The following is a 24,631-nucleotide window of genomic DNA, read 5'->3' on the forward strand; positions in this document are numbered from 1 at the left end:
TGGAACGTCCGTGTGAGGCGGAGTTAACTCCAGCCAATATGGCTGCGGCCATGAGCTGAATATTCAGGCTTCATTTCAGGGACTGTGAAAGTCAATGGGTGACGTCAGAGATGATGCGTCTAATTATATATTAAGTCTATGGTTACTACCCACCTCTGGTGTGAATGTTGTAAGCTCAATGTGAAAATGCTAGTGCTGATAGCTAAAGATGCTGAAATGGATAGCTGAAAACAATGAAGTCGATAGCTGAACTCACTGAAGCTAGCTGAAAACGCTGAAGCTAATAACCAGCTGAAATATTTGCTAATTGCCAAATTAGCATAAAAACTTATATATATATATATATATATATATATATATATACATAGCTTGGCCAAAAGAGGTATTATGTAGCTGAAAAAAATAGCTAGACTTTAAAATTGCCTAAAAAAATTAAAAAAGCCTAAATTAGCCAAAACAGCTAGCATGTAGCTGAAATATTAGCTAAACTCCAAAATAGCCTACAACATCTTAGTAAATGCCAAAAAAGGTCCAAAAAGCTAGCAGCACGGCAATTTTTAAACGGTAACTTTTATGAATAATAAAGGCAGGAATGTTATTCCAAAATAAATCAACTTAAACCTTAAATAACTTTCAACATTTTACTCTCCATGAAAATATATTTTGTCAAAATTGTACAAGTAACATCGGGCCATTAATAACAATAAAATAAAATGACCTGGAGGGCCGGATATAATTACCCAGCGGGCAGGATCTCGCCCCCGGGCCTTGACTTTGACAGTCCTGAAGACCAGAGTCTTATATTTGGGGACATTTTAATCTTAGTTATTTATCAATTTTGGTAGGTCTTTTTGCTTAGGACACAGATCTTAAGCCCAAATGTCCACCAATGAAATTTTATTTGCAGCGTTTCAAACCACTATCATCCCAAAAATTAGTATTGCTTCAAATAGTCACCCCAAAATACACCGGTAGATCTGGGAACCAGCCGTGGAGAACTGTAAAAGTACACATTAAAATGCTTAAAAATATATATTTTTGTCATAGTTTTACCTTTTAATGCCGGATCTGATTTTTTTCTCGGCTTGTTCATCTGAGAACAATTTCTCATTTACAATGATGATCTGGTTTTAGGCCAAAATAAAATATAGAAAATAGTTGCTTCATTTCTGTGAATGTTCATATTTTAATTTTGAGTGACTTCGATATTTAACTAAACTCTCGTCACTGTTACCTTGAATTCCTTTTGTGGGGTGGTTCTGGTCGTGTTCTCTGATGTAAAGTTAGTTAAATAATTTGTGGAAATGTTTTTCTTTTATTTAACGCGGGCTGTGATTGGACGTACACGTTGTTTATCTGAGTCTGTGCACGTGCGACGTTCCAGTTCCGGTCAGCCCTGATCCGCTCCGGGTTTTTCGGGTCTGATGACACAAGCCGCTTCACCGGAGCAGCCCTCCATTAGATCCCTCCGCGGGGTCACACACATACTTTTTACACAACGCACAACAACATACGGACCGATTCGGAATCGGCACCACTGAGTGACCGGAATCCAGGCCTCGGATGACTGAATGCTGTATCTGTCTGTCGTGAAGTTCGGTTCGCTGCGGTGAAGGTGAGAGCTCTGGTTCTCTAGGACCTACTTCCCCTGCTGCCGCTGACAGGCGGTGCTTCGGTCGCTCCCAAACATGGCCTCCATGACGGAGCGGCCGCTCCAACTTTGATTTTCAGACGTTTTTACGCGCAGAAATCTTGTTTTTATCCGCAGCGACCCACGGGCATGATTCCACGGAGCGCGTGGCGCCGGCAAACCCACGAAACCGAGGTTTTCAGTGGGAGAAGCTCGCGGTTCTGAGTGGTCGGAAAGCTGCAGACGAAGAAGAAAACCGCGTCAGAACAGTAAGGACCACTCTGCACTCGAACCCACGGCCAAGCTCGGTGACTATTACCGCTCCCCCGAGGGCCTGCGGAGGTCGGTGCGCTAACAGCTAACGCTAGCAGCAGAGGCGCGAGGAAGCTAACGGCTAAAAGCTAGTTACCGTGTCCGCGTGCGTGACTGTAATTCATGGCGTGAAGCAGCGCGTGCGCGCTCACCGAAGGCTGCTTCCGGTCGCTTTGGCAGGTTCTGCTGTCACTCAACCGGTCCTGGGGCATCGATGGTCTGGTGTCGTTCGAACCCAGATCAACGCTAGCTGTTCTATCGCAGGTTCTAGGGGTCCCTGAAGGTTCCAGCTAATTTCATCTTCAGAGGGTTCTGCTGAGGGTATAGATCTTCAGTTGTTGGACAAGGAAGTGAGCTCCTGGTCCAGTTTCACCCGAGTCAGGGTCTGCTGAAAGCATCTGTCAGCCATGGAGGTGCTCTGGTGTCCTACAGGAACACACGCGTGGTCAGGTGGTGGAGATGATACCTGCGTGCAGTAAAGCTTTAGTGAAGACTCAGGAGTGCTAGTGGTCAAAAACCCACGAGAGCCAGCTGGTTAGTGCACCAGCAGTCGTCCAGGTGTTCTCCTTGGTAATCATGTGATCACTTCAGAATCAGTTTCTGATGAGTTTTTGGATCTTTTGTGTGAGGGAAAGACAGACAAACTCAATGAAGCCAGTGTTTTTTTCAGTTGATGATGTCATGTTTCGAGGCTGACAGTAGGTTTCTCTGACAAAGGAGACCATAACCAGACTTCTTCTTGATTAGAACTTCAGTTTTAAGAAGGAACTTGGGTGCATCAGAACTTTTGAAGCGTCTGATTGCAGTCATAAAGTGGCCGTATCAGATCACAGGGGGGTGAAATATCCCCTGACTGGGGATGGAGTTAGAGAGGAGTCTACTGAACAGTCTTGCCGACTGTTGTGGAGTTATTGTGTTGTAGATCATTCCCCTCTGAGTGTGTTTAGGATGTGTTAGTTTCAGCAATGTCCGAGAGATGATGAGAAGATCCCATGCACCAGGTGCATCGAGAAGACCAGAATCTATAGCTTTTCAAAGCTTCTTGTGTTTTAGGATGTGATAGTTTCAGCAATGTCCGAGAGATGATGTGAAGATCCCATGCACCAGGTGCATCGAGAAGACCAGAATCTATAGCTTTTCAAAGCTTCTTGTGTTTTTTTATGGCGTTGCCCTTGGGTACAATTCAGAGCAAAAAAAAGGTAAAAACAACCTATTCTGTTCTGTTTTTTTAGGAAAAATAAGAGAAGAATATAGCTGTGACGATCCCGTCAGCAGCTTTCATCTTTAAAAACTGTGTGAATCACTGATCTGCGCTGTGGTGGAGCGGCTCTGCAGGTATTGATCGCTTTGAAATGCCCTGATGGAAAGAGTGCTGAAGGATGAACACAGCTCAGCTTCTCTGGTGCTGACGGCAGCCACCCCAAGAGGGAAGGACCAGAATGATGACGCTCATCTGAAAAATTAGACCTCCACAAGAAAGATCAAATATATCCCTCTCCAAAAGCTGAACGAATGAATTTGCTTGTGTTCTCAGGATCGGGTTGAGGACACACGTCTGGTGTGATTCACGGGGACTCTGACCTCCTTGTGTCAAATGTTTACATTTACATTTCTTTGTTGGATTGGTACTGATCAAAATCCCAGTTCAGTTGGAAACCTTACATGAATCATTACTGCTAATTAGTTACTATGTACTTGAAGACCAGAGAAAGTTTCAGAAAAAAATCCTTCAAATCTGACCTTGAAGGTTCTCAAACATGTTGCATTGAGCCTCCCAGGATACTCGTGCAAACACGTAGAGACTTTGGTGTTTTTATCTGAGCGCTTGAGTCAATTGATGAGTTGGGGAGAGTGTCGTTGCTGGACTAAACTACAGTTAAAAACTTTTAACCGTCCCAGTGAATCGGTTAGGTGGTTGGAGCTAGGCTTTAGTCATACAGCACCCTGTCATTGGAGTTGCAAGGATTTTTGGATCTCCAACCCATTCTGGAAATTGTATGAGGATGTCAGGATGTTGGTTTCTTTCTTTCTGCTGATGGTCTTCTTGGTTTTGCTGGGTTGCAACACCAAAACAAGGATTTCTGTTCACTTGCAGAGGAACTCTGGTGCGATTCATTTCAGTGTGAATGCAGACAGCCTTTCCACAGAGAATGGCGATGAAATGATATGAGCTTAATGTATTACTGGGAGAAAAAACAGCCCAGAGCATAAACTTAAAGCAGCAGGGATCATACAGAATGCTAAAAATGTCTGCTGGATAAAAGTGAGGAGCTTCCTACACTTATGGAAGTACAATAGCTAGAGGTCTTGTGGGACTAACCCCTCTTTTTTTCTTCCTTTTTGCTGTTTGCGACAGTTGTTTTGGACAGTATCAATCTTAAATCGGCATGAATTTAGTGATTTTTTTTTTTTTTTTTTTCCAGGTGGTTTGGTTTGCTTTTTTCCTGTGAGTACTATGTGCGATAGAAAACCAAACCTGATAAAGAGGGGACATAAATCCTGATTTCTGCTTATTCCAGCCGAATGCTAGGGATTATGTTGCAGGTAACCACAAAGTCTCTGGTGGTCTTGTAGAAGTAGATTCTCCATCAGATGTGTCAGGATCGGTCATGAAGCTCTTGAGCCCACCTGCTGAACCTGTTTTGGGGTTCAATCTTTGTTGACATGACGGACTGAACCAGACGGATGTTGGTTTTCTATCTTAGATTTATTGATTTGGATTTCCATTGTTACCCTTCTGCACAATTGTTTCATCTTTTAGGTAACAGCAACTTCTTGGAGCTCCCGTTCTGTCAGTGTTTAATCATGGTTATGCTTTTTCATCCCTCAGAATGCCATCAGAGGCTCACCCCCAAGAGCCTCGGGACAGAGGACCGCCCTCCCTCATCACTCGGGCCGGACGCAATGCCCAGCTCGCCAAGGCTGCGTACAACAGTCCTGCCCAGGATAAGCGACCCCGCGGACGACCACGGAAGGACGGAAGCAATGGTCGGCCTGCCCCTCCTCCAGCTCCTCCACCTCCCCCACCCCGCAGCTCAAGGAAAAAGTGAGTTTGGAGCTTTTGTGACGTCCGAGTCCCATTAATGACAGTTCAGAGCATCCTTTAGCCTTTCAGGTTACAAACTGATGAAGTTGATCTTTTTCTAAAGATCGTCACACCTGGCTGCAGGTTTGGGTCTCTTTTGTGGGAGGGGGGTTGGTTAAGCTGCTCAGGTGGGGATGCTGTTGTTTCTTTGTTGCCATAGAAACACTTGCTGAATTTAGAAGTCAAGTAAGTCCTCTGGAACAGGTGTGCAGTTTAACCGTAGGGAGGTGGTGAGGGGTACAACCTCCAGCTGCCTATGGGTAGAGTTCTTTATCAAGGCCGTGTCCTCCCGGTTGTCACGGTGACCTTATGTGAGTCATAAGTAGCAATGGGGTCAAGGGCTACATGTGGGACAAACACCACCTAAGATTTGACCTGCTGTGGCGTTTGATGATGTTTTGATTGTGAACAGCAGTATTCAGGTCTTTGCAGTGTCACTGCTCCCCAACATGCAAGAATATGCTAGTCAACATAAACCATGCCAAACACAGGAACCTGGACTGTGACATCCCCTCAGAGGTTACATCAGGACTCATGATACTGTCCAGCTGCGAGATTGACAGCCGAAAAAGATGTCTGCTTTTTCCTGAGGTGTGGGTCCAAAAGAACGTGTCAAAGTCGAGGCCCGGGGGCCGTATCCGGCCCTCCAGATCATTTTATTTTATTTTTATTAATGGGCCGATGTTATCTTGCACTTATTTCTAACTTGCATAATATTGACAAAATAATATTTTTTTGGAGAGTAAAATATTCAAAGTTATTTAAGGTTTAAGTTGATTTATTCTGGAACAATATTCCTGCCTTTTTATTATTCATAAAGTTACAGTGCTAAAGTTTTAAAAATTGGCATTCTGATAGCTTTTTGGACCATTTTGGCATTTACTAAGATTGTTTAGGGCAATTTTAGAGTTTAGCTAATATTTCAGATATATGCTGGCTGTTTCTACTAATTTATGCTTTTTAAAAGGTTTTTTAGGCTATTTTGGAGTTAGGATAATATTTACACGCTAGATGTTTTGGCTGCTTTAGGCTTTTTTCAGTTTTTTATGGTATTTTGATGTTTAGCTATTTTTTTCAGCCACATGCTAGCTGTTTTGGCCAACCTAGTTTTTTTTTTAAGTTCTTTTAGCCTAATTTGGCTTTTAGCTAATATTTTAGCTGACTATCAGCTTCAGTGTTTTCGGCTATCAATTTCAGCATCTTCAGCTATCATCACCAGCATCTTCATCAGCCAAATTCAGTTAACAGCATTCACACCAGCATTATCATAGGTAATGCTGTATGTCTAGTTCATCCTTATGTTAAAAAGTTATCCTGTTCGGTTCGCGACCTAACGTATGTTTTGGATTTTGGCTCCTTGTTCGATTGAGTTTGACACCCCTGCTTTAGTTTCATGTTAATCTGGGACCAGTTCTGGAAGTGTTAGTCAAGTTCCTCAGACAGAAATGCTATTAGGGAAGAGGTGGTGGATGCTGGGTTTTCAGGACAGCTAGAGGCCGACACGAGACAGGCAATATCACACACTCTCACGAGCCCACGTGCACACACCACACACACTGTTTCTGGTCTGTGCTGTGATGTCATGGCCCTCACTGCTGTCAGCTGATACACTTAGACCTTCTTTGGCAACCTCCACCTGGGATGTAGCCTCCACCTCCTTCTGAAAGGGTCACATGTCATGGCAGAACCATGGCTGACAGGAAGCAGAGCTGCTGCTCCAAAAACCCCATTCAGTTGCTAAAGCTCATTTACATTGATGAAATCATGTCATGCTGTTCTTCGTCTGTCTTCCTAGTCCCACAAATTACAGCGCTAACATTCACTCCCAGTCCTGGCTAACAGCTGTCAATTAAAACACAGGAACCAACCAATGAGAGAACAGAGCTAAGCGGTAAAAGCTAAACGCAGTAACGTTTGCCTCTCACTGCACAAAAAAGACAATGTCTTTGTTCTTTAAAACCTCTAAACGTCAATCACCTGTACTCTACATTATTTACTTCTCCTGCTACTTCTGTGAACTTTCGCAGAGTTATTGTTTGGACTAAAGTGTAGGGAATTGAGACACTTAGGTCTTACAAACATTTGAAGATCCATTGCCCTCAAATTTGTTTTTATAAACAAAGTTTCATCAGATTCTGATTTGATTATGAATACATATCAGCCTCAAACTTGCTCATATTTTATTTAAATCCTTATCTGAGAAAAAAAAAACTATGAATTTTAAAGTTCGTTGTTGTGTTTTTTATCCACATTTCATCCACGTTCTACAGGAGCATGCTGGATTTGGGTGTAAAGACTGACACCAAAGACTGTAGGAGTACCTCTTTAACTCAAACAATGGGGAAAAAAGTTGAAGAAACTATTTCTAGGTTAAATAACCATCGGTCGTAGATGTTTCCATTCTCATTTTATGTTTTCTAAAAGTTCTTAGTAAAACATAAGACGCAATAAAAACACAGGACTTGAAATGGGATGTGATGCCAACTTGTATGTAGGGCTGCATGTTTGTCGAGGCTCGCTTTGACTGTAGCTGGGAGGTTCTGATTGGTCCTCCCGTCTCTGTTGGGGCGGGGCAGAACATTGTTTGCACCCACCTTTAGCTGCTTCTTGAAAAGAGAACGGGCCCATGTCAGTGTCTTAAATCCAAAAAACAAAAAAATGTCTTTCTAAAACTATACACAAAATACTAATTTCAGAAGATTTATTAACAAACACACAAAAGAGGAAAAAGTAAGTTAAAACTGTAATTTATTGTGACTGATCCGAGCATGTGATTGGTATTTCTGCAGTTTGTTCCACCATTCTTGCCTTCACACTTCTGCTAATGCCTGACTGACTTGGTCTGTTCATGCCTGCAGGGGAAGGAGTCGAGGCCAGGCACAGGTAGAAGATGAAGAGAGCATGGACGCTGCAGAGAAGGAGGAGCCTCAAAAGACAGGTGTGTTTCTGCGTCGCTTTCACCTTTGTGTCTGCAGAAACTGACCTGCTGGAAAGTACCCTGCTGGCCATAACCTCTGATGCTGCAGGCTTTCACTTGGTGGAACTCGGCACAACAAGTTTTTGCTGCGTAACTGAAAGGCTCATTGGGTCTGTTTAGTGGGTCAGAGTCCAGTTTTACAGTAGTTTACCTGAAGGTCACATTCGAAGTCTGCACATAGACTGGTTTATTTTTAAAAATAGAGAGAATTCTCTGCCTTTGTGTTAAAATTCCTTCATGTTGCATGTTAAACCACACAACAGAGCAGACTACCGGTGAGAATTCTGTCCTATGAAAGCAGCACCTAAACCTGGAAGTTGGTGTAGATGCAGTTTAGTGAACATCAATTGCTTTCCTCAGTTGACTTGCCTGCTCATGCTGGATGGAATCACACTGTCCACATCAGTTCTAAATCTGTTTGAAGTGGGTTAATAACTTTTTCAGTCCAAGTTCATTGCTAATGTGGTTGTTTGAACATATTTTGACAATTGCTGAGCTTCAGATAGACCAGATGATCGGCAGCTTCTGCCCCCATGAAATGCTCTTTCTACAACTTTCTTCTGCTTTTATTCGTAATTATGAATGCAGGAGTCAAAGATGTACAATAATGTGCTGCTTGTTCTTGAATTTACCACACTGACCTTCCTGATTAATCGACTAATCACCGATTATTTTTACCGATAACTCGACTAATCTGGACATGGATGTAAAACATGCATCTTAACCATCATTAGCTTTAAAGTAACTAAAAATAACGACAATAAAGATGATAGTTTATTAAACTTTTAATGAATTGTGAAGCCTCTGTCCTTCATTTGTTTCTGTGATTAAAACAAGATTAAATCAAATGAGAGTGATGAGGAACATACTTTCCATCAAACTCGTTTTGACAGGTACCCCGCCCCTCAAGAAGATGTAACAATTTAATATCACTTTTATATATAAAGGATATATAGGGTCAAAGGTCACCTGTCAAAATGAGTTTGATGGAAAGTATATTCCTGATCTCTCTAATGAGGTCGGCATCTGAAACAAGGAACTATTTTTCACTAAAGATAAAGTTTTTATCTCAGTAACTCAAATAATTTAAAAAGTGATTTTTTTTTTTTGTGCTAAACGCTCACAACTTTGTTCAACTTTACTACTGTGTTACTCCATATAATATAAAATAACGACTGATCGACTATTAAATTAGTCGTCGACTATTTAAATAGTCATCGATTAGTCAACTAATCGTGGCAACCCCAGTTGAGACCAGCTTGTTTCAAGTCGTTTTCAGGTTTTTCTGAGAACTAGAGATGAGGAGTGTGAGTGACGCAGCGTCAGAAATTTAGAGTCTGTTTTTATGAAGAAACCTAATTCTGAACTCTGTGCTCACAGAACCCAAGGAGGTCCGAGCAGCAGGACGAAGGCGGTCCACTTCTAGGAGAAAGTCCAACACAAACCCTGACCTGGACCCTGACCCTGAACCCAGCCAGGACCGGCTCAGTCCACCACCAGAACCAGAGCCTGTTCCTGTCTTAAAGTCCAGTCCAGAGCCGCCTTCTACTGCTGAGGAGGAAGATCTAACCGGTCCTCCTCCCACTGCTCCACTCCCACCTCCCAGTCCTGTGGAGCACCCAGGTGTCTGCACCACGCTCCCACCTCCAGACCTTAATTTGTCCCCCAGACCGGATCCCAGTCCTGCTGAAGAAGAGCGGCCCGGCCTGATAAGCAGCCCTACTGAGCAGAGTCCTGCCCCCAGCCCCCACTGCAGTCCTCCTGTGTCCCCCTGCCTAAGGCTGGACGACGAAGACGAGGACTCGCTGTCCCCAATGTACCAGCGCTCTCTGTCAGAGGACTCTGGGGGCTCGCCCACCCCCATTCTGGGACACGCCAAAAAGCGGTAAGTGCTCGCACATATGTGTTAAAACAAATCAGAATCAGGTGGGTTTGGGGGGTTCAGGCTCAGAAGCTGAAAGATCCAACAACGTCGTTCCATCCTGCTCCATAGTAGAGAGTAGAGAGCACACTTGTAGAGAGTTCTGGAGATTCTCTGAACTGCATGAATTGTGATTGAGAGAAGCTCAAAGGAGCAGTATCTGTCTTTTATCTGGAGCTGGACCGCTGTCCTGGTTCAGAACTGCAGTTTACGACCAGAACATAGGTTGACCCTGCCTGTAGGCTGGCCAGGTGATGTCACCATATCTATTACACAAAGCAGGGTAGCAGATGCTTTGGTCTGAGATCCACGGCACCCAAACAAATATGTAAACACACTCAGGATCGTGCGTTGTCTCCACATAGGCGGAAGCAGTGTGCCTTCTGTTACCGTGGTGACGAGCCTCCTCTAGGCCTGGGCCGCCTGGTAGTGTTTGGCCCGACCCCCGGTTACATTCCACTCCACATTCTCAACCGCCGCACCTCCTCTGACCGGGACAGCGACTGTCACGAACACTGCTTCCATGACAACCAGGCTCCGCCCACGTGAGTCCGCCGTGTTTTAGTCATTTAGAAGATGCTGACGAGTTGTGGTCAGGTGGTCTAACCTTTGTGTGTCTGTGCAGGTGCAGCAGTCCGGAGCAGTGTGGTGAGTTTATCCTCTGGGTCTTGTTGTTCCTGGTCAGTAACTTGAGTGTGAGCGCTGTGCCGTGTTTGTTTCAGACGAGTCTTCCTCAGAGTTAATGAAGCAGCTCGGACCTATCGGCCTTCCACACGACATCGACGTCCAATCACTGTTCGACGCCACAGGTGAGCCGGCTGCCTTCTGTTAATGTGTGGGTTCTAAAATGATCCAAAGAAGATTGATCCATATTTCTGAATTTAACACCATATACATTTTACATTTGTTTGAGAGGGTATTGATGTTTTCAGACTATGAGGTGTCCTAGTTTGATTAGAATTGTCACGTTTTTTTTTTTTGCTTGTTTAAATGCCTTACTTCCGATTCCAACAAAATGAAGTCAATTCAGTCACCATTTTTTCAGCAGTCACCTTGGTGGAACGAAAAATCGTCAGTAGACAGTGATTGGTCCGAGTCAGTCTGAGCCAACATGTCTATGGCAACCACTCTCACCAATCAGAAGGGAGCTTGTTGGAAATCCAAACTGAATGCAGTCTTGGTAAAATAATTGCAAAGACTTAGAACGTTCGATGAGAGAGCTTCTACTTTTATTGAGGCATCTGATTGGTCCGTTTATAGCTCGATTAATTTATAATAAAGAAAAAAATATGCTAAGAAAACTTCCCATCAACCCCCCTGACCAATCACCTGTATTTTGGCTTCTCTAGGCATTCTGGGCAGTAAGTCACATCACGTTATTTGATTAGTGTTTTTTTTTCCACTTACCGTATTTTATGGAGTAGAAGTCGCTGGGTTTTTTTTTTAAATTTTTTTTATGGTTTAGCCAGGGGTGTGACTTATACTCCAGAGCGACTTATTCTTGACATAGCAAATATAAAAGTGTGACTTGTGTATGTTTTTTTTTATTCTTTATTAGACGTTTTTTGCTCCTGTAACTTATACTCAGGTGCGACTTATAATCCAGAAAATACGGAAATGTTCCCCATAATATGATGTTCCTTATGTATGTAAATAAACCACTTTTTCTTTGTTTAATGATATAGTGCTTTATGGTCCCAGTAATACAGAATGTCAAAATCTGTACAGACGTGAACTATTTCTTGCTGACGGTTTAAACAAAAACTCTGTTACCAAAAAGGTATTTAAAGGTGTTTTTGTGTGTGAAAGTAAGCATGTTTCTAACATTTCTTTTGGTTTGTGTTCTACCACAAAAACTCTGATGTATTCATAGTCAGAGGCAGGTGGCACAATAGCTTAAAACTGTTTTATGCTATGTGTGCTGACATGTTTTTAGTTTTTACATTATTAAAACAACATTTTCCCTGGTATTTTATTTGAACGTGTCATGTTGAACTTTTCCCCGGTCTTTTTGGTTGAGTTAAAAGTTTCAAAATAGAGTGATGCATGTACTTGTGTGTACACAGGTCAGTGCTGTGCTCACCTGCAGTGTGCCACCTGGTCAGAGGGGGTTCGCAAAGGGGAGGGCCAATCTCTGCTCTTCGTGGACAAAGCCATAGACTCAGGAAGCATTCAGGTGGGTGATGGTCTGTTGGAGTGTATGGATTTTGGTCTTACTAGGCAGATGACTAGATGGGTTTTATGTGTCTTTAAAAACAACCGAGCCACATCTTCTCCCTCTTCACCTGTCCAGGTGTGTGCGTTCTGCCGGCATCTCGGTGCATCGTTGCGTTGCCAGGAAACGGGCTGTATGCGCAGCTACCACATGCCATGTGCAGCTGCTGCTGGGGCGTGCCAAGACTGGAACCAGAGACGCATACTGTGCCCGCAGCATGCACACACAGGTACAACATCTCCCAAAGTCATTGATTTGTGTGGTGAACGGACAACCTGAGGCAGCTTGGTGACGTAATGCCTCTGTCCCCTTGCAGGCTCTTCACAGTGTCGGCTATGTGCGAGCAGCGGAGACCCCGGCGGCCTTCTGATGTGCTCTTGCTGCGGTAGCTGTTATCATGGCAGCTGCCTGGACCCCTCCGTGACGCCCTCACCTCTGAGTCGGGTCGGCTGGCAATGTCCTCAGTGCCGCATGTGTCGCAGCTGCAGGTAACGTAAAGACACTGTGAGGTTTCGGCTCTTTGGGGGTCCCTGCTGAAACTGGTTCTGACTGTAGCTCACACAAAACTGTCACATTTTGAAGCAGTAACGGGACCAGAAAAACCTCACTCCTACATGCAGAGTTAAAAAGATATACAATGTGGAGCTGAGACATACTTCCTGTATACATGGCATGTGGTAGCTGTACAGAAGCATCATGTGACAGGATGGATTTTTTGTTCCTGTCCAGCATTTGTTTTTTTCCTACAGCATGCAGCCAGTGTGGTCTTGGAAAGTGACTGACTGATCTGATCTAGATAGGTTTTGGTGTGCATGTGTGACCACAGCTGTGTTTTTCTTTGCCAGTCTGCCAGGCGACAGTGGCGGGCTCCTGTTGTGTGTGCGCTGTGATAAAGCTTACCACGCTCACTGTCTCACGCCACCGCTGGATGACGCCCCATGTACTGTTTGGACCTGCAAGGTTAGATTTTAACACAGACGAGCAATTATTAATGTGTGGTGCTATTGAGCTCACAAGTACCTCCTCTGTCCAGAACTGCAGAACCTGCCGCCGCTGTGGCGTAACATCATCAGGCCAGTGGGCCAACAACCCATTCCTGTGTGAATCATGTGACCTGGCCCTGCCCTGCCCTCTCTGTGACCGAACACCCGAGTTCCACACACCGCAGGACTATCTCACCTGCTCCTGCTGCTACAGGTACACCTTCAGTCCATCTTCTTTTAAATGACAGCGCTAAAAGAGCCAGAGTTCATGTAATTGAATGTATAGACCAGGGGTCGGCAACCTTTAACAGTAAAAGAGCCATTTGGGCTCATTTTCTACTCATTTTCTCATTTTTCTACCTAGAAGGAGGCACATAGTCTTACTTTAGCCTTTAGGAAATTTGGATTTACGTTTATGACCTTTTTTAAATAATATCAATTGTGTCTATTTTTTGGCATGAGCAAAAGCATAAAAAGAAGCTAGCATCTCAAAATGTGATTTCTTTTTATTTATTTATTTATTTTTGCAGAAGCTTAAATAACTCTCTTTTATAAAAGCTGCTCTGTGCCAAATAGGATAATCTCAGTCCATATCTGGACAGCTAGTAACCAATGTTGTGCAGCATAAGATAATATGTGCTTTTAACTCCTAAAAGATCAAACTTTTTACCAAAGTTTTTCTCTACATATAAAATCTGTTCATTCTGGAGGTAGAGTTGAACAAACAAGGCTTCTTTAGATCAACAGGATGTAAAAACCTACATAGTTTATCATCTATGTGAACCTCAGACATCAATTTATACATTTAACTCATCTAAATTTAATAAATGATAATTAAGTAATCCTTTCTTTAAAACTGGCTTTTTTCTTTTTCTTTTATTTATTTCTTGTTCTTTTTCCCCTCTTTGTCCTCAGCAGTCTTACACTGTTAGGTTTTGTTATTTTAGTTTGGGGTTGGATCTTGGTAGTCTTAGTTTGCAGGCTTTGTTTATTTGTTTTCTTTAGGTAGTTTTGGTTTAGGAGGAGCTGCTGACTGACGGTCGACATGGCTGGGTCAGCAGTCTCTATGACTTATTTTATGTTTGGCCAAGGAGCCATCATGAAAAGATAAAATATAAAAGTGAATCTGGAGCGGCAGGTTGCAGAGCCCTGATCTAGACATACCCTAAAGCTTGTGTTTAAACATGTAGGGAGAATGTTGATGGAAATCGTCCTCCTCCAGAGGCAGCATCAAAGTTTCACAATTTCTGCATATGTTTCAGGTGTGTCCATGTTGAGTGTTCGGTCCAGGCTGGGGAGGGCAGGGCGGGGTCAGAGGGTTACATCTGCTTTAGCTGCCAGCCTCAGGAGAACGAGGAGCCAATACCACAAAGCCATAGCCCAGCCCCACCCACTGATGTTTTACAGCTCCAGCCTCCGAGTAGTACAGATGTTCATTCTGCTGACAGTCCTGTCCAGCCCCTCTGTTCAGAGGCTCAGAGTCCTGCCAGGAGTGTCTGTGTGCCATCACCGCAGCGTCTTACTCCCCCTCCGCCTGCAATGGAACCCAGTGCTGCAGCGTCTCCTGCAGATGTTCAACAAAGTCCTTCACAAGCTCACACAGATTCCCCAAACAGTCAACTACCACATGCTGAAGAGATCCATCAGAGTCCTGCAGAATCCCCCGCAGACGTCCAGCAGAGCCCTGAACAGTCTTCTGAGGAAGTCCATCAGAGTCAGCCACCATCTTCCCCAAACCACCAAAAAGATCTTGCATTTTGTCACAAAGAAATTAGTCAAAGTCCATCACTGTCTTCTGAAGAGATTTGTCAGCATTCAGAAACTAATCTAAAACATGATTCTCTGTCGTCTTCTGAAGAAGTTCCACCGAGCCCTGTAAAATCTTTATTAGACTCCAATCAAATCCCACCAACATCTCCATCAGACCTTCAGATTCCTTCATCACCCCCTAAAGAGGTCTTCGATGATCTAACCTCTGAGAGCCATCACAAGCTTATATTATCATGTGATGAGATCGATCAAAGTTCTCAAGCACCTTCAGAAAACATCTGTAGTAGTCCTCCAGCATCTCTAGAAGAGATTCAGCAAAGTCCTGCAGCATCCTCCACAGACATCCAGCAGAGCACTGAACATTCTGCAGAGGAAATCCATCAGAGTCAGGCACCGTCTTCTCCAAATCTCCAGAAAGATCTCAGAGAAGAGATTCAGCAAAGTCCTCCAGGACCCTCAGAAAATGTTCCCACAAGTCCTGCAGCATCTTTGGAGGAGATTGAGCAAAACTCCAGCTCTTCTTTAGAAAAGGCTTATCCAAGTCCTGGAGCACCTCTAGAGGAGATGGTGCAAAGTCCTCCAGCATCTTCAGAAAAGGCCCCCTCAAGTCCTGCAGCGCCTTTGGTAGAGATTCTGCAAAACCCTGAATCAGCAATAGAAAAGACCCATCAGAGTCCTGTAGCTCCTTTAGAGGAGATGGTGCAAAGTCCTACAGTACTTTCAGAAAATACCCATCAGAGTTCTGTACCTCCTCTAGGAGAGATGGTGCAAAGTCCTACAGTACCTGCAGAAAAGGTCCCTGCAAGTCCAGGAGCATCCTCAGAAGAGATTCAGAAAAGCCCGAAATCACCTCCAGAAAAGACCTATCAGAGTCCAGCAGCACTTTTAGAGGAGATGGTGCAAAGCCCTGCAGCACCTTCTGAAAATGTCCCCAGAACTTCTGAGCCTTGTTTGACTGAGGTTCCTCTAATTCTTGTTCCAAGTTGTGAAGACACCTGTCAGTCTGCTGCAAAACTTTCTCTTGATCTCCGAAAAGATTCTGTACCACCCAGTGACTGCACTCAAGATCTTCAAACATCTCCTGCATCCACAGCATTACCTACAGAGTCTCATGAAAGTCCTCCACAAATTTCTGAAGTTGACAATCAATTGAGTGCTGCTCCATGTCCAGAAGAAAATCATGGTTCTACCACTGTTTCTGAATCTATTCTAAAAGACAGTTGTCAGAGTCCTGGACCATTGAGCACAAAGCTTCAACAAGGCTCTGTATCAAGTCCTGAAGATGCTGCTCAGAGTCATTCATCCATTTCCGCAGAGGTCGATCAAGATCCTGAAAGACTTGTTTTTTCTGAAGGAGACCCACAGTCTCCTTCAGAACCTCAGCAATGTTCTCGGTCTTCTGAAACCATCCCTCAGAGTCCTGCACCATCTTCTGTAGAAACCCACAGTGCTCCAGAGCCACACCTTGGGGTTATCCAGGACACAGATGACTCTTCAAGCCTCCAACAAAATTCTGCTCCATCTCCTAAAGAGTTTCTTTCAACTCTTGAGCCATCTCCAATGGGTCTGAATCAAGGTCCAATAATGGGTTCTGAAGAAAATCAACTTAGTCCTGTCTCATCTCCCAAAGGAACCCCTCATGGTTCTGTCATTTCACATGGTGAAGCAGCAGAGGTCCATGATGCTCCTTCAGAGAATGTTGATGTCATCGACTCTGATCAAAGATCCTCCTCCTCTCACACAGATCAGGAAAAATCTTCCTCTGAAGAGCACCAGGAAATATCTTCCTCATCTCCCCATGGTCCAGAAGCTCTTGAACAAGAACCCCTACATTCATCTCCTTCTGACATTCAGACCTCTGCACATGCCCAGCAGACCCCCTCAGAGCTCAGTCCCACCCAGCCACAGGAACCCAGAGAAGGTCAGAGTCCTGTGCCGGAAACAACTATGTCTCTTCCTGAACAGAGTCCAACTCCGCCTGGGCTGGTTTGTACTTCAGATGTTTCTGAGACTCAGCTCAGTCCACAACCATCCGGTGCCGGTCAGGAGGATGAGACCCAACCCAGCAAATCATTTAGTCCTCCCACCCAGCTGGACTGCAGTTCACAGCCAGGACATCTCAGTCCAGCAGAAGGGGGCGCCTCACCTCAATGCTCCAGGCAGGAAGCAGAACCCAACCTGGACCAGCAAAACCCTGTGGAAGCCTCACCTTTTTCTGCACTGAACCGGGACCGCCCCCCAGGTTACTGCAGGCCGCATTCTGCTCCTTGTAGCCAGTGTGCGTCTCCCTCCATCCCAATACCCCTCAGTCTGTCACAGCCCGCGAGCCCCGCACAGCTCCAGGCTCCAGCCGCCTCAGACCTGGGCTTGAACCCACACCACCAAACACTGGAAGAAAACCCCGCCTCCTTTAGCTCCACCTCTGCCTTGCCCATTGGTCCCCATGTTGAGACTAGCCCCCCCGTCCCTTTTGTCCAAACACCAGAAAGCCTTGAACACATCAGCACTTCACAGGAACACAGTAGCCTAACTTTCCTCCCTTCTGGGGAGGGAACCAAGGGGAGTCCCTCCCCATTGAACTCTGCTGGTCACAGTCCGTGTGGCGGTCCCTCCCCGTGTGCAGATGCCATCGAACCAGCAAGTGTCAGTCCCTCCCAGCTGACGCTTGCCGAAAGCTCTGCTGCCTGTCAGTCCCAGAGCCCCCCCAATGTTATTTCTGTAGCTATTGAGATTTGCCCTCCAGCACAACCAACCAGCCCCATGGCTGAGACCTGCTCAGTAGAACCACTACTAGCCTGGGATCCGGAGCACGAGAAGCTACAGCAGGCTGAAGCTGATCCCAGAAGCCCCGAGAATCCACCCCGCCCAGAAACCCCCTCGGCTCCCCCCACAGATGTTTGTTCTCCTGCAGAGATGGACCCACCACCACCAGCCTCCTCCAGTTCCCCACACCTTACCCCGACCGTCCCCCAGGACCAGGAGGACCAGGACAGTCCCTGCCCTGCAGCTGCCAGTCAAAGTCCACCAAGGTCTCCTGGTAATGGAGTTGGTCTCATTCCCTCAGACCTCATGCAGAAAGACAGCAGTCCTGATTGGACAGCTCCCAGCATGCCTCAAGCTGCAGGTTCTGAAAGCCCATCAAGCAGCCCCCGTCATGTGGAACATGGTGCTATAGCCAGTGCCAGCCTTACTGAAGCACATCTTAGCCCCTCTCCCGTCTCACATTTGGACCATCCGGCCAGTTCAGCAAGCCCCATAATTCCCAGTGCAGCTCAGCTGGACCCAGAATGTGTTCCACAAAGGACTCGGACACCTGTTAACACCCCTCCTTTCAGTCCGGATCAAGATGCTCCGGAATGTCAATTGGTCATCTCTCAACCAGGATCAGCTCTGTCAGATGATTCCCCTCAAGTCGCTAGCCCAGGCCAGACTGGTCCTGCTCAGGATAACACTGTGATGCCTTGCACTACCCTCAGCGGTGAAGCTTCTGCTACTCGCCTAAGCCCCACCCACATAGAGGCGAGCCCTCCTCAAGTGGCTGCCCCATTGCCTCCACAAGCTCAATGCAGCCCTTCACACCGAAGTCCAGTTGCAAGTCCTGCTTGTGACCTAGCAGCTTCTGAAGCGGAGGGTCCAGGTCCTGGAAACTCTGAGGTTATTCCTGAAACCAGTCCTGATCTGGGTCTCACTAGCGCTGTACAGGTGGAGTCTGGTCCTGGAAGCCTCCAGTCAGCAGTTGCAGGTGAGTATCAGCGAGTAGACGGAGCCTGATGTGTAGTATGGTTTTTGACATCAGCACTTTCTGTATCTCCAGTAGGGCTGCCACGATTAGTCAACTAATCGCCGACTAATCGACTATTAAAATAGTCGACGACTAAAATAATAGTCGATTAGTCATTACTTTATATTATAGGGAGTCAGAGTGTTGTAAAGTTGGAAGTAATAATAGCATTCTGCTAGCTTTTTGGACTATTTTGGCATTTATTAAGGTTTTTAGGCTATTTTGGAGTTTAGCTAATATTTCAGCTACAAGCTAGCTGTTTTGGCTGACTTAGGCTTTTTTCTGTTTTTTTAGACTAATTTGGCATTTAACTAGTTTTTTAGCTGGCTATCAGCTTCAGCGTTTTCAGCTATCAATTTCAGCGGACATATTCAGCTTACAGCATTCACACTAGCATAATCGCAGTAAATACTATATATCTAGTTTTTAGTTGGTTTAAAGGTACTGATGATTAAGATTAAGTTTGCCCATGACCCGATTAGTCGATTAATCTGAAAAAATAATTGGTGATTAGACGACTAATAAAAATAATGGTTTGTGGCACCACTAATCTCCAGATGTCAACATGGAGGAAGAGCAGAGGTCCTCTAAGGACGAGGAAGACCACCATTATACAGCTCAGGCGAGTCCAGAAGAAGACCAGGGGGGAGTTGAAGCAGAGGAGGTGCAGAGTCTTCTCAGAACTGTTCAAGTGTGTTCTCGTTCAGGTGAGGAGCAGTTTGTTTACATCTCTTATCTTTCTACTTTCCTGTTTCTGAGAGATTCTAAATCGATAAAGTCTGAACTTGTGCAGGGAACTGGTCTGAAATTGACAATTTCTTCAGAAAGTTTTCAGACACTTCCGCATTTTTGATAAGTTTTAGATTTGCCATATAGTTCATAAAAGTAATGAAATCTTTACACGAGCATCAAAGTCTGTGATTCTAAAGATTATCCCGATGACAAACTGGTTGATAGAGGTCCAGCTGGTGATGTCTGCTGGACTCGAGCTGCTCCCAGAGTGGTTTCTGGGTTTAAAATATGATTTTTTTTCTCTGAACTATAACCTCAACAAGTTGTGGCACTCAATATTCTTCTTCATTTGGTTTTGTCTTTGCAGAGAGCCTGATTCCCGAGGACCAACCGATTGATGCCCCCCTCCCCTGCTCGCCGGCTTCTTTTTCAACCCCTGCTGCATGCTCCGCCCTTTCACCACAGTCCCCTCCTTCATCTACCCTTCCAGACGAGGATGACCCAATGACCCAGATTCCCTGTGTGGAAAACCACACCAAGGTTGAGGGGAGCACGCCTGTCAGCCAATCACAAAGCCCAACAGAGTTTGTGACAGAACCCACCAAAGATGGGGACCAATCACATGCTGAACCCTCACAGAAAGAGGAGGAGCTTCAAGCAGATGGCTGCCTGGGTAGGGAGGAACAGACAATGAATGAAAAGCTAGAGGACGAGGAGGCAAAAGCCCTCCAATCAGATGCAGAGGAAGAGGAGAGGCCGGTTAGCCCTGTGTTGGACCTAGGGTCTTCTTTAGACATGGAGGTGATGGAGCTGATGACATCCTCTCCTCCGCCCTCCCTCCTGAACCTGTCCTCCCCTAACTCCCTGGCGCCTTCTCGCAGGGGAAAAGGTCGGATTCTGAGGCCTCCCCCTTGCTCCTCCAGGCCCTCAGACGATCTCTCCATACGACTTAGACAGTCCCCCTTCTCCACCGAGGCCTCCCCAGAAACCTCCCCAGCCCGAACCCCCGTCACCCCGCCTCCACTCACCCCACCCTCGCCTCCTCTGATGTGCAGAGATTCTCCTCCACTGTTTGAAGTGAGTCTCCGGGTTCAGCCGCGTTTAGTGCCATCAGCATGCTTTACCTCAACACTAACATCCTGTTCTGGTTCAGTCTCAGGCCCCTCCCACAGTGCTCCCCTTCACCCCAAAGATCGGCATGGGGAAACCGGCCATCTCCAAGAGGAAGTTCTCCTCTGGAAGAGCTCGAGTCAAGCAGGTACGGGTTCTGCCCCTGACAGATATGTCCAGTTATCATTGGTGCAGTTCCAATTTCTTTTTTGTTGTTTTGTAACGTTCAATAACTTTGATTGTGGACGTAACTAAACCTGAGGCAGAAAGTGTTTAAGGTGCACTTGCTACATTTCAGCTCTGGGTTGGCTATACTTTCGTTTGAGCTTATGAGGTCAAAGATGAACAAGTTGTCTTGGTATAACCACCACAAAAAGCAAGAAGAACGCATCAGTTTAGATTTTCTTCAAAGTTTTTTGTAAATAAAATACGTGTAGTTTTAAGACCTCATTCTCAGTGGAGTTTTTTAAGGGAAGATGGTGCCCAGTTATGAAGGCTGGAATAACTTTATCAGAATTGTCTGATTCTTCCAACAGATGCTCAATTCATAAAAGGGGGTTGGACCAGGATTTGAAAGAAAAATGGAATTGTGTCTGATGAATGAAAATGTAGAGAAGCGGTTGTAGCTTTGGAACAATCATAATGCTATTGTTCTCAAACTTCAGTGTAAGGTGTAATCTTGGAACAAAGCATGCCATTAAAAGGGTCTCATTTAATTTTCTTCATTTGACCTATCAAATAACATCATAGATCCTGCCTGATTAAAAATTCTAATAGCTGAACTTTTGTACTTTTCTGAGCAGTGAGTACAAGTTTGTCAGAACATACGTCAAGTGACTGAAACAGTTAATGCACTCAAGTTTTGACTTTTTTTTATTAATAGAGCCGTGAATTTGTATTTAATCCTCAAGATATTTTCATGTAGTATGATCATATTTTATTCTTTTGTAAAAGTGTTCCCATGGGTCTTTTATTCCTTATTAGGCGCTTTTAGCCAACTTTTAAAAATTCTTTCTAGGACATGGTTTCTGGAGAAATTATGCAGTCTGACTTGTGGTGTATCAAGCTGACACTGTATCAGAGCTGTGCAGGTGTAAGTCAGATTCCAGCCCAGACGAGTAAAAAAAATACTTAGAAATGCCATTTGGAGCTTAATTTCCTTCATGTGTTCTATCGTTTGAAGAATGCCATAAGAGCTTGTTAGAAAAGCAAATGACTTTTGGTGGACTTTACTCAAGCTCTGTGTGAGTCTTCATCTGAAACTGAGGAGCTGTGGCCGTGGAGCATCTCTGCTGTCAGCCTGCCTCCATTAACAGTGGAGGAGGTGGCAGCTCCTCTGTGATCCAGCAGCTCACCTCCTCCTCAGAGGAGGAGAGGAGCGTGATCCATCTCTGCATCATCCTCACGTTGGTCACTAACACTGTATCTGTGCATTCAGCATGTTTGGACCAACTGCACGTGCACAGCATGTGTGTTTGGACTGATCAACAGATGTGTATGCTTGTGTGCATGAGGTTGCCATGGTGATGTGTTTCAGTTTTTGTGCCTGTTGCATTTATGTTGCTGCATTTGTCCCCCTTTCTCCTCCTGCCTTCCTTCCTTTTTCCTTTCTGACCTCCTCCTGCATCTTACCCCCCCCTCCCACCAAACTCAGGGTTTGTGGTGGAGCAGTCGCAGAGCACTGAGCCCCCCCTCGTCCTCTCAGGACTCCATGGGGGAGGCAGGGTGGGAGAGCTCCAAGCAAAGTCTGCTGGACTCCCCCCTCTGGAGCACAACCGTGGTAAAGAACTCAGATCGGCTCTAACTAACTTGGTTAACTAACAAGCACATCTGACGCCCTACTATTAACCAGACTAACTTTATTGAAGCTGCTAAATTCTCACCGGCAATTTTATTGGATCGATAGAAAGCAGATCTCCGTTTACCAACCCACCCTGGCCCAGTCGAGAAGACCTCACTGACCTCAATCTAAAGATCTGCTGAAACAGGATCTGAACATTCTCTCAGAGTTGGGCCAAAGCAGGGCTCTGGCACTGCCTTTGCTGGCTCTGATTAAACTGTTATCCTGTTAATGTAGAACATCTCATTACATGAAAGAATCTGGTAGATCGAGTCCTCATTCTGTGATGATCTGCAGATCTGGCTGCACACACCCACCCCCAGCCAGCCTGGTTTAACCTCGGAAGACTCAAGCTAATATTTCAGCTAAACCTTTACACACACAATATCCGGTTAAGCAGAATTAACTACTTTGGTAATGTAACCCAAAATGTGATGACCATGCATGTGAATGCCAGGTCTGAAGAGGTTAAACCTGCTGAACATGAGGAAAGTCCTCTGTACCCTGATTTTGTTTCATCCGATCATTTAAGTGGGATCTGTGTTCAAAGAAGTCGGGCTCTGAAGGATGTCGACTCCTTGCTTCTGCTCCCTTCACTGCTCCTACTGCTCCTCAATCTCTTCCTGTTTCCTCCTTCTCTGTTTTTGTCTTCACCCCTCCACCCTCACAGGGTCGTGGTTCAGGGTTCCCTGGCAGAAGGAGGTCCAGAGGAGGTGGTGTTGGAGGAGGAAGAGGAGGGAGAGGAAGAAGCCGACTGAGGAGTCTGGACAGTCTAGCTGTGACAACAGGGGTAAGGCAGACACACTGAGCATGCTCAGATCAGGCAATCACCTGCTCATTGATCAGAAGAGGTCAAATATTTTTCATGTGCTCCAGACTGTCTTTGTGGAGCCTTTCCAGGCCAAGGAGGAAGAGGAGAATTCAATGCACAACACGGTGGTGATGTTCTCCACCTCAGATCACTTCACCCTCAAACAGGTGAGTCTAGCTGACAGCATCCACCTGTGCAGCTATGCAGCCGACGCTCACCGTCCCCCGTGTGTGCAGGACATGTGTGTGGTGTGTGGGAGCTTTGGTCAGGGAGCTGAGGGCCGCCTGCTGGCCTGTTCTCAGTGTGGACAGTGTTACCATCCTTACTGCGTCAACATCAAGGTCAGTGACATGACTACTGTAAATCTTTTGTTGAACGAGGACTTAAACAATGTTTAGCCATATTTGAAGTATTTACTTTATCTTTCATTTTATACATCTGCTTTTGTTCAGTCAGCATATTTTTGCTGTGACAAATGTCTTCAATCAGACTGCAACTTGATTACTTTATCCTTTTTAATGCCTAAAATTAAACCTTATATCACATGTCCTTAATCTATTGAACTTTAGTCCGATTACTTTTTAGTAATCTATCTATTTGTAACTATACTTCTTCTCACCATGACATCTTTTATGTGAGCAATCAGATTACTGATTCTTCAACATTTGATAACTGACTCATTGCAGTCTGATTACTTTTTTTTGGGGGAGATCTGAATCTTTACAATTTGATTGCTAATTTATTGGATTCTGATTACTGATTTTTGGCAATTTGATTACTGATTCTTTGCAACCTGATAAATCATTCTTCACAATTTGCAGTCTGTCTGAGTTTTGTTATCTGCTTAGTGATTCTTTGTTCTATTATTACTGATTGATCTTATCGACATTCGTTGTATTAGTGCATCTCGTATTAGTGTAGTCTGATCAGTAGCTGTAATCTAAACTCATAATGTGTTCTGCTATGTGTAATCTGATTACTCTTTGGGTTGTAGATTACTCGGGTGATCCTAACCAAAGGATGGCGCTGTCTGGAGTGTACTGTGTGCGAGGCTTGTGGTGACGCCAGCGACCCCGGCCGTCTGCTGCTCTGTGATGACTGTGACATCAGCTACCACACCTACTGCCTGGACCCGCCCCTCCACACTGTGCCAAAGGGAGCGTGGAAGTGCAAGTGGTGGGTGCAGCTGTCTGTCATGCGGTTTAGGAGAAGCGTGGCTAGTCTTGACGACATGTGTGTGTCCTCAGGTGTGTGTGGTGCGTTCAGTGTGGCTCCACCTCTCCCGGCGTGCACTCTGACTGGCAGAGAAACTATAGTCTGTGCGGGCCGTGCTGCAGTCTGAGCCGCTGCCCCGCATGCCAGCACACATATGCTGAGGATGACCTCATCCTGCAGTGCCAGCAGTGCGACAGGTAACGTAAACCCGAGGCATCTCCTCTGGATCTTTATGTCACTCCGGGTCAC

General features: G+C 45.2%; 1 protein-coding gene across 8 annotated transcripts in view; it reads left to right on the forward strand.

Moving 5' to 3' along the window:
- Positions 1–1,415: 1,415 nt before the first annotated feature.
- The window catches only part of LOC112151375 (histone-lysine N-methyltransferase 2C), a 46,997-nt gene continuing 23,781 nt past the window's right edge, over positions 1,416–24,631 (forward strand). For 5 of the 8 annotated variants that reach the window (XM_036217417.1, XM_024280286.2, XM_024280285.2 and 2 more), the window contains exons 1-22: positions 1,665–1,899; positions 4,773–4,988; positions 7,886–7,965; positions 9,385–9,889; positions 10,291–10,470; positions 10,551–10,573; positions 10,648–10,734; positions 11,992–12,101; positions 12,219–12,369; positions 12,457–12,628; positions 12,986–13,100; positions 13,174–13,337; positions 14,386–18,635; positions 19,232–19,381; positions 19,774–20,483; positions 20,560–20,664; positions 22,171–22,296; positions 23,027–23,146; positions 23,233–23,334; positions 23,404–23,508; positions 24,162–24,343; positions 24,415–24,579. In XM_036217417.1, coding sequence (XP_036073310.1) covers positions 4,774–4,988; positions 7,886–7,965; positions 9,385–9,889; positions 10,291–10,470; positions 10,551–10,573; positions 10,648–10,734; positions 11,992–12,101; positions 12,219–12,369; positions 12,457–12,628; positions 12,986–13,100; positions 13,174–13,337; positions 14,386–18,635; positions 19,232–19,381; positions 19,774–20,483; positions 20,560–20,664; positions 22,171–22,296; positions 23,027–23,146; positions 23,233–23,334; positions 23,404–23,508; positions 24,162–24,343; positions 24,415–24,579 — 7,817 coding nt within the window. In that variant the 5' untranslated portion in view covers positions 1,665–1,899; position 4,773. Of the gene's footprint in view, positions 1,616–1,664; positions 1,900–4,772; positions 4,989–7,885; positions 7,966–9,384; positions 9,890–10,290; positions 10,471–10,550; positions 10,574–10,647; positions 10,735–11,991; positions 12,102–12,218; positions 12,370–12,456; positions 12,629–12,985; positions 13,101–13,173; positions 13,338–14,385; positions 18,636–19,231; positions 19,382–19,773; positions 20,484–20,559; positions 20,665–22,170; positions 22,297–23,026; positions 23,147–23,232; positions 23,335–23,403; positions 23,509–24,161; positions 24,344–24,414; positions 24,580–24,631 lie in introns of those variants that run through there. The other 3 variants (XM_024280283.2, XM_024280284.2, XM_024280289.2) reach the window with 3 other exon arrangements.

The sequence above is a fragment of the Oryzias melastigma genome, linkage group LG20 (genome assembly GCF_002922805.2).
Source record: "Oryzias melastigma strain HK-1 linkage group LG20, ASM292280v2, whole genome shotgun sequence".
Taxonomy (NCBI): Eukaryota; Metazoa; Chordata; class Actinopteri; order Beloniformes; family Adrianichthyidae; genus Oryzias; species Oryzias melastigma.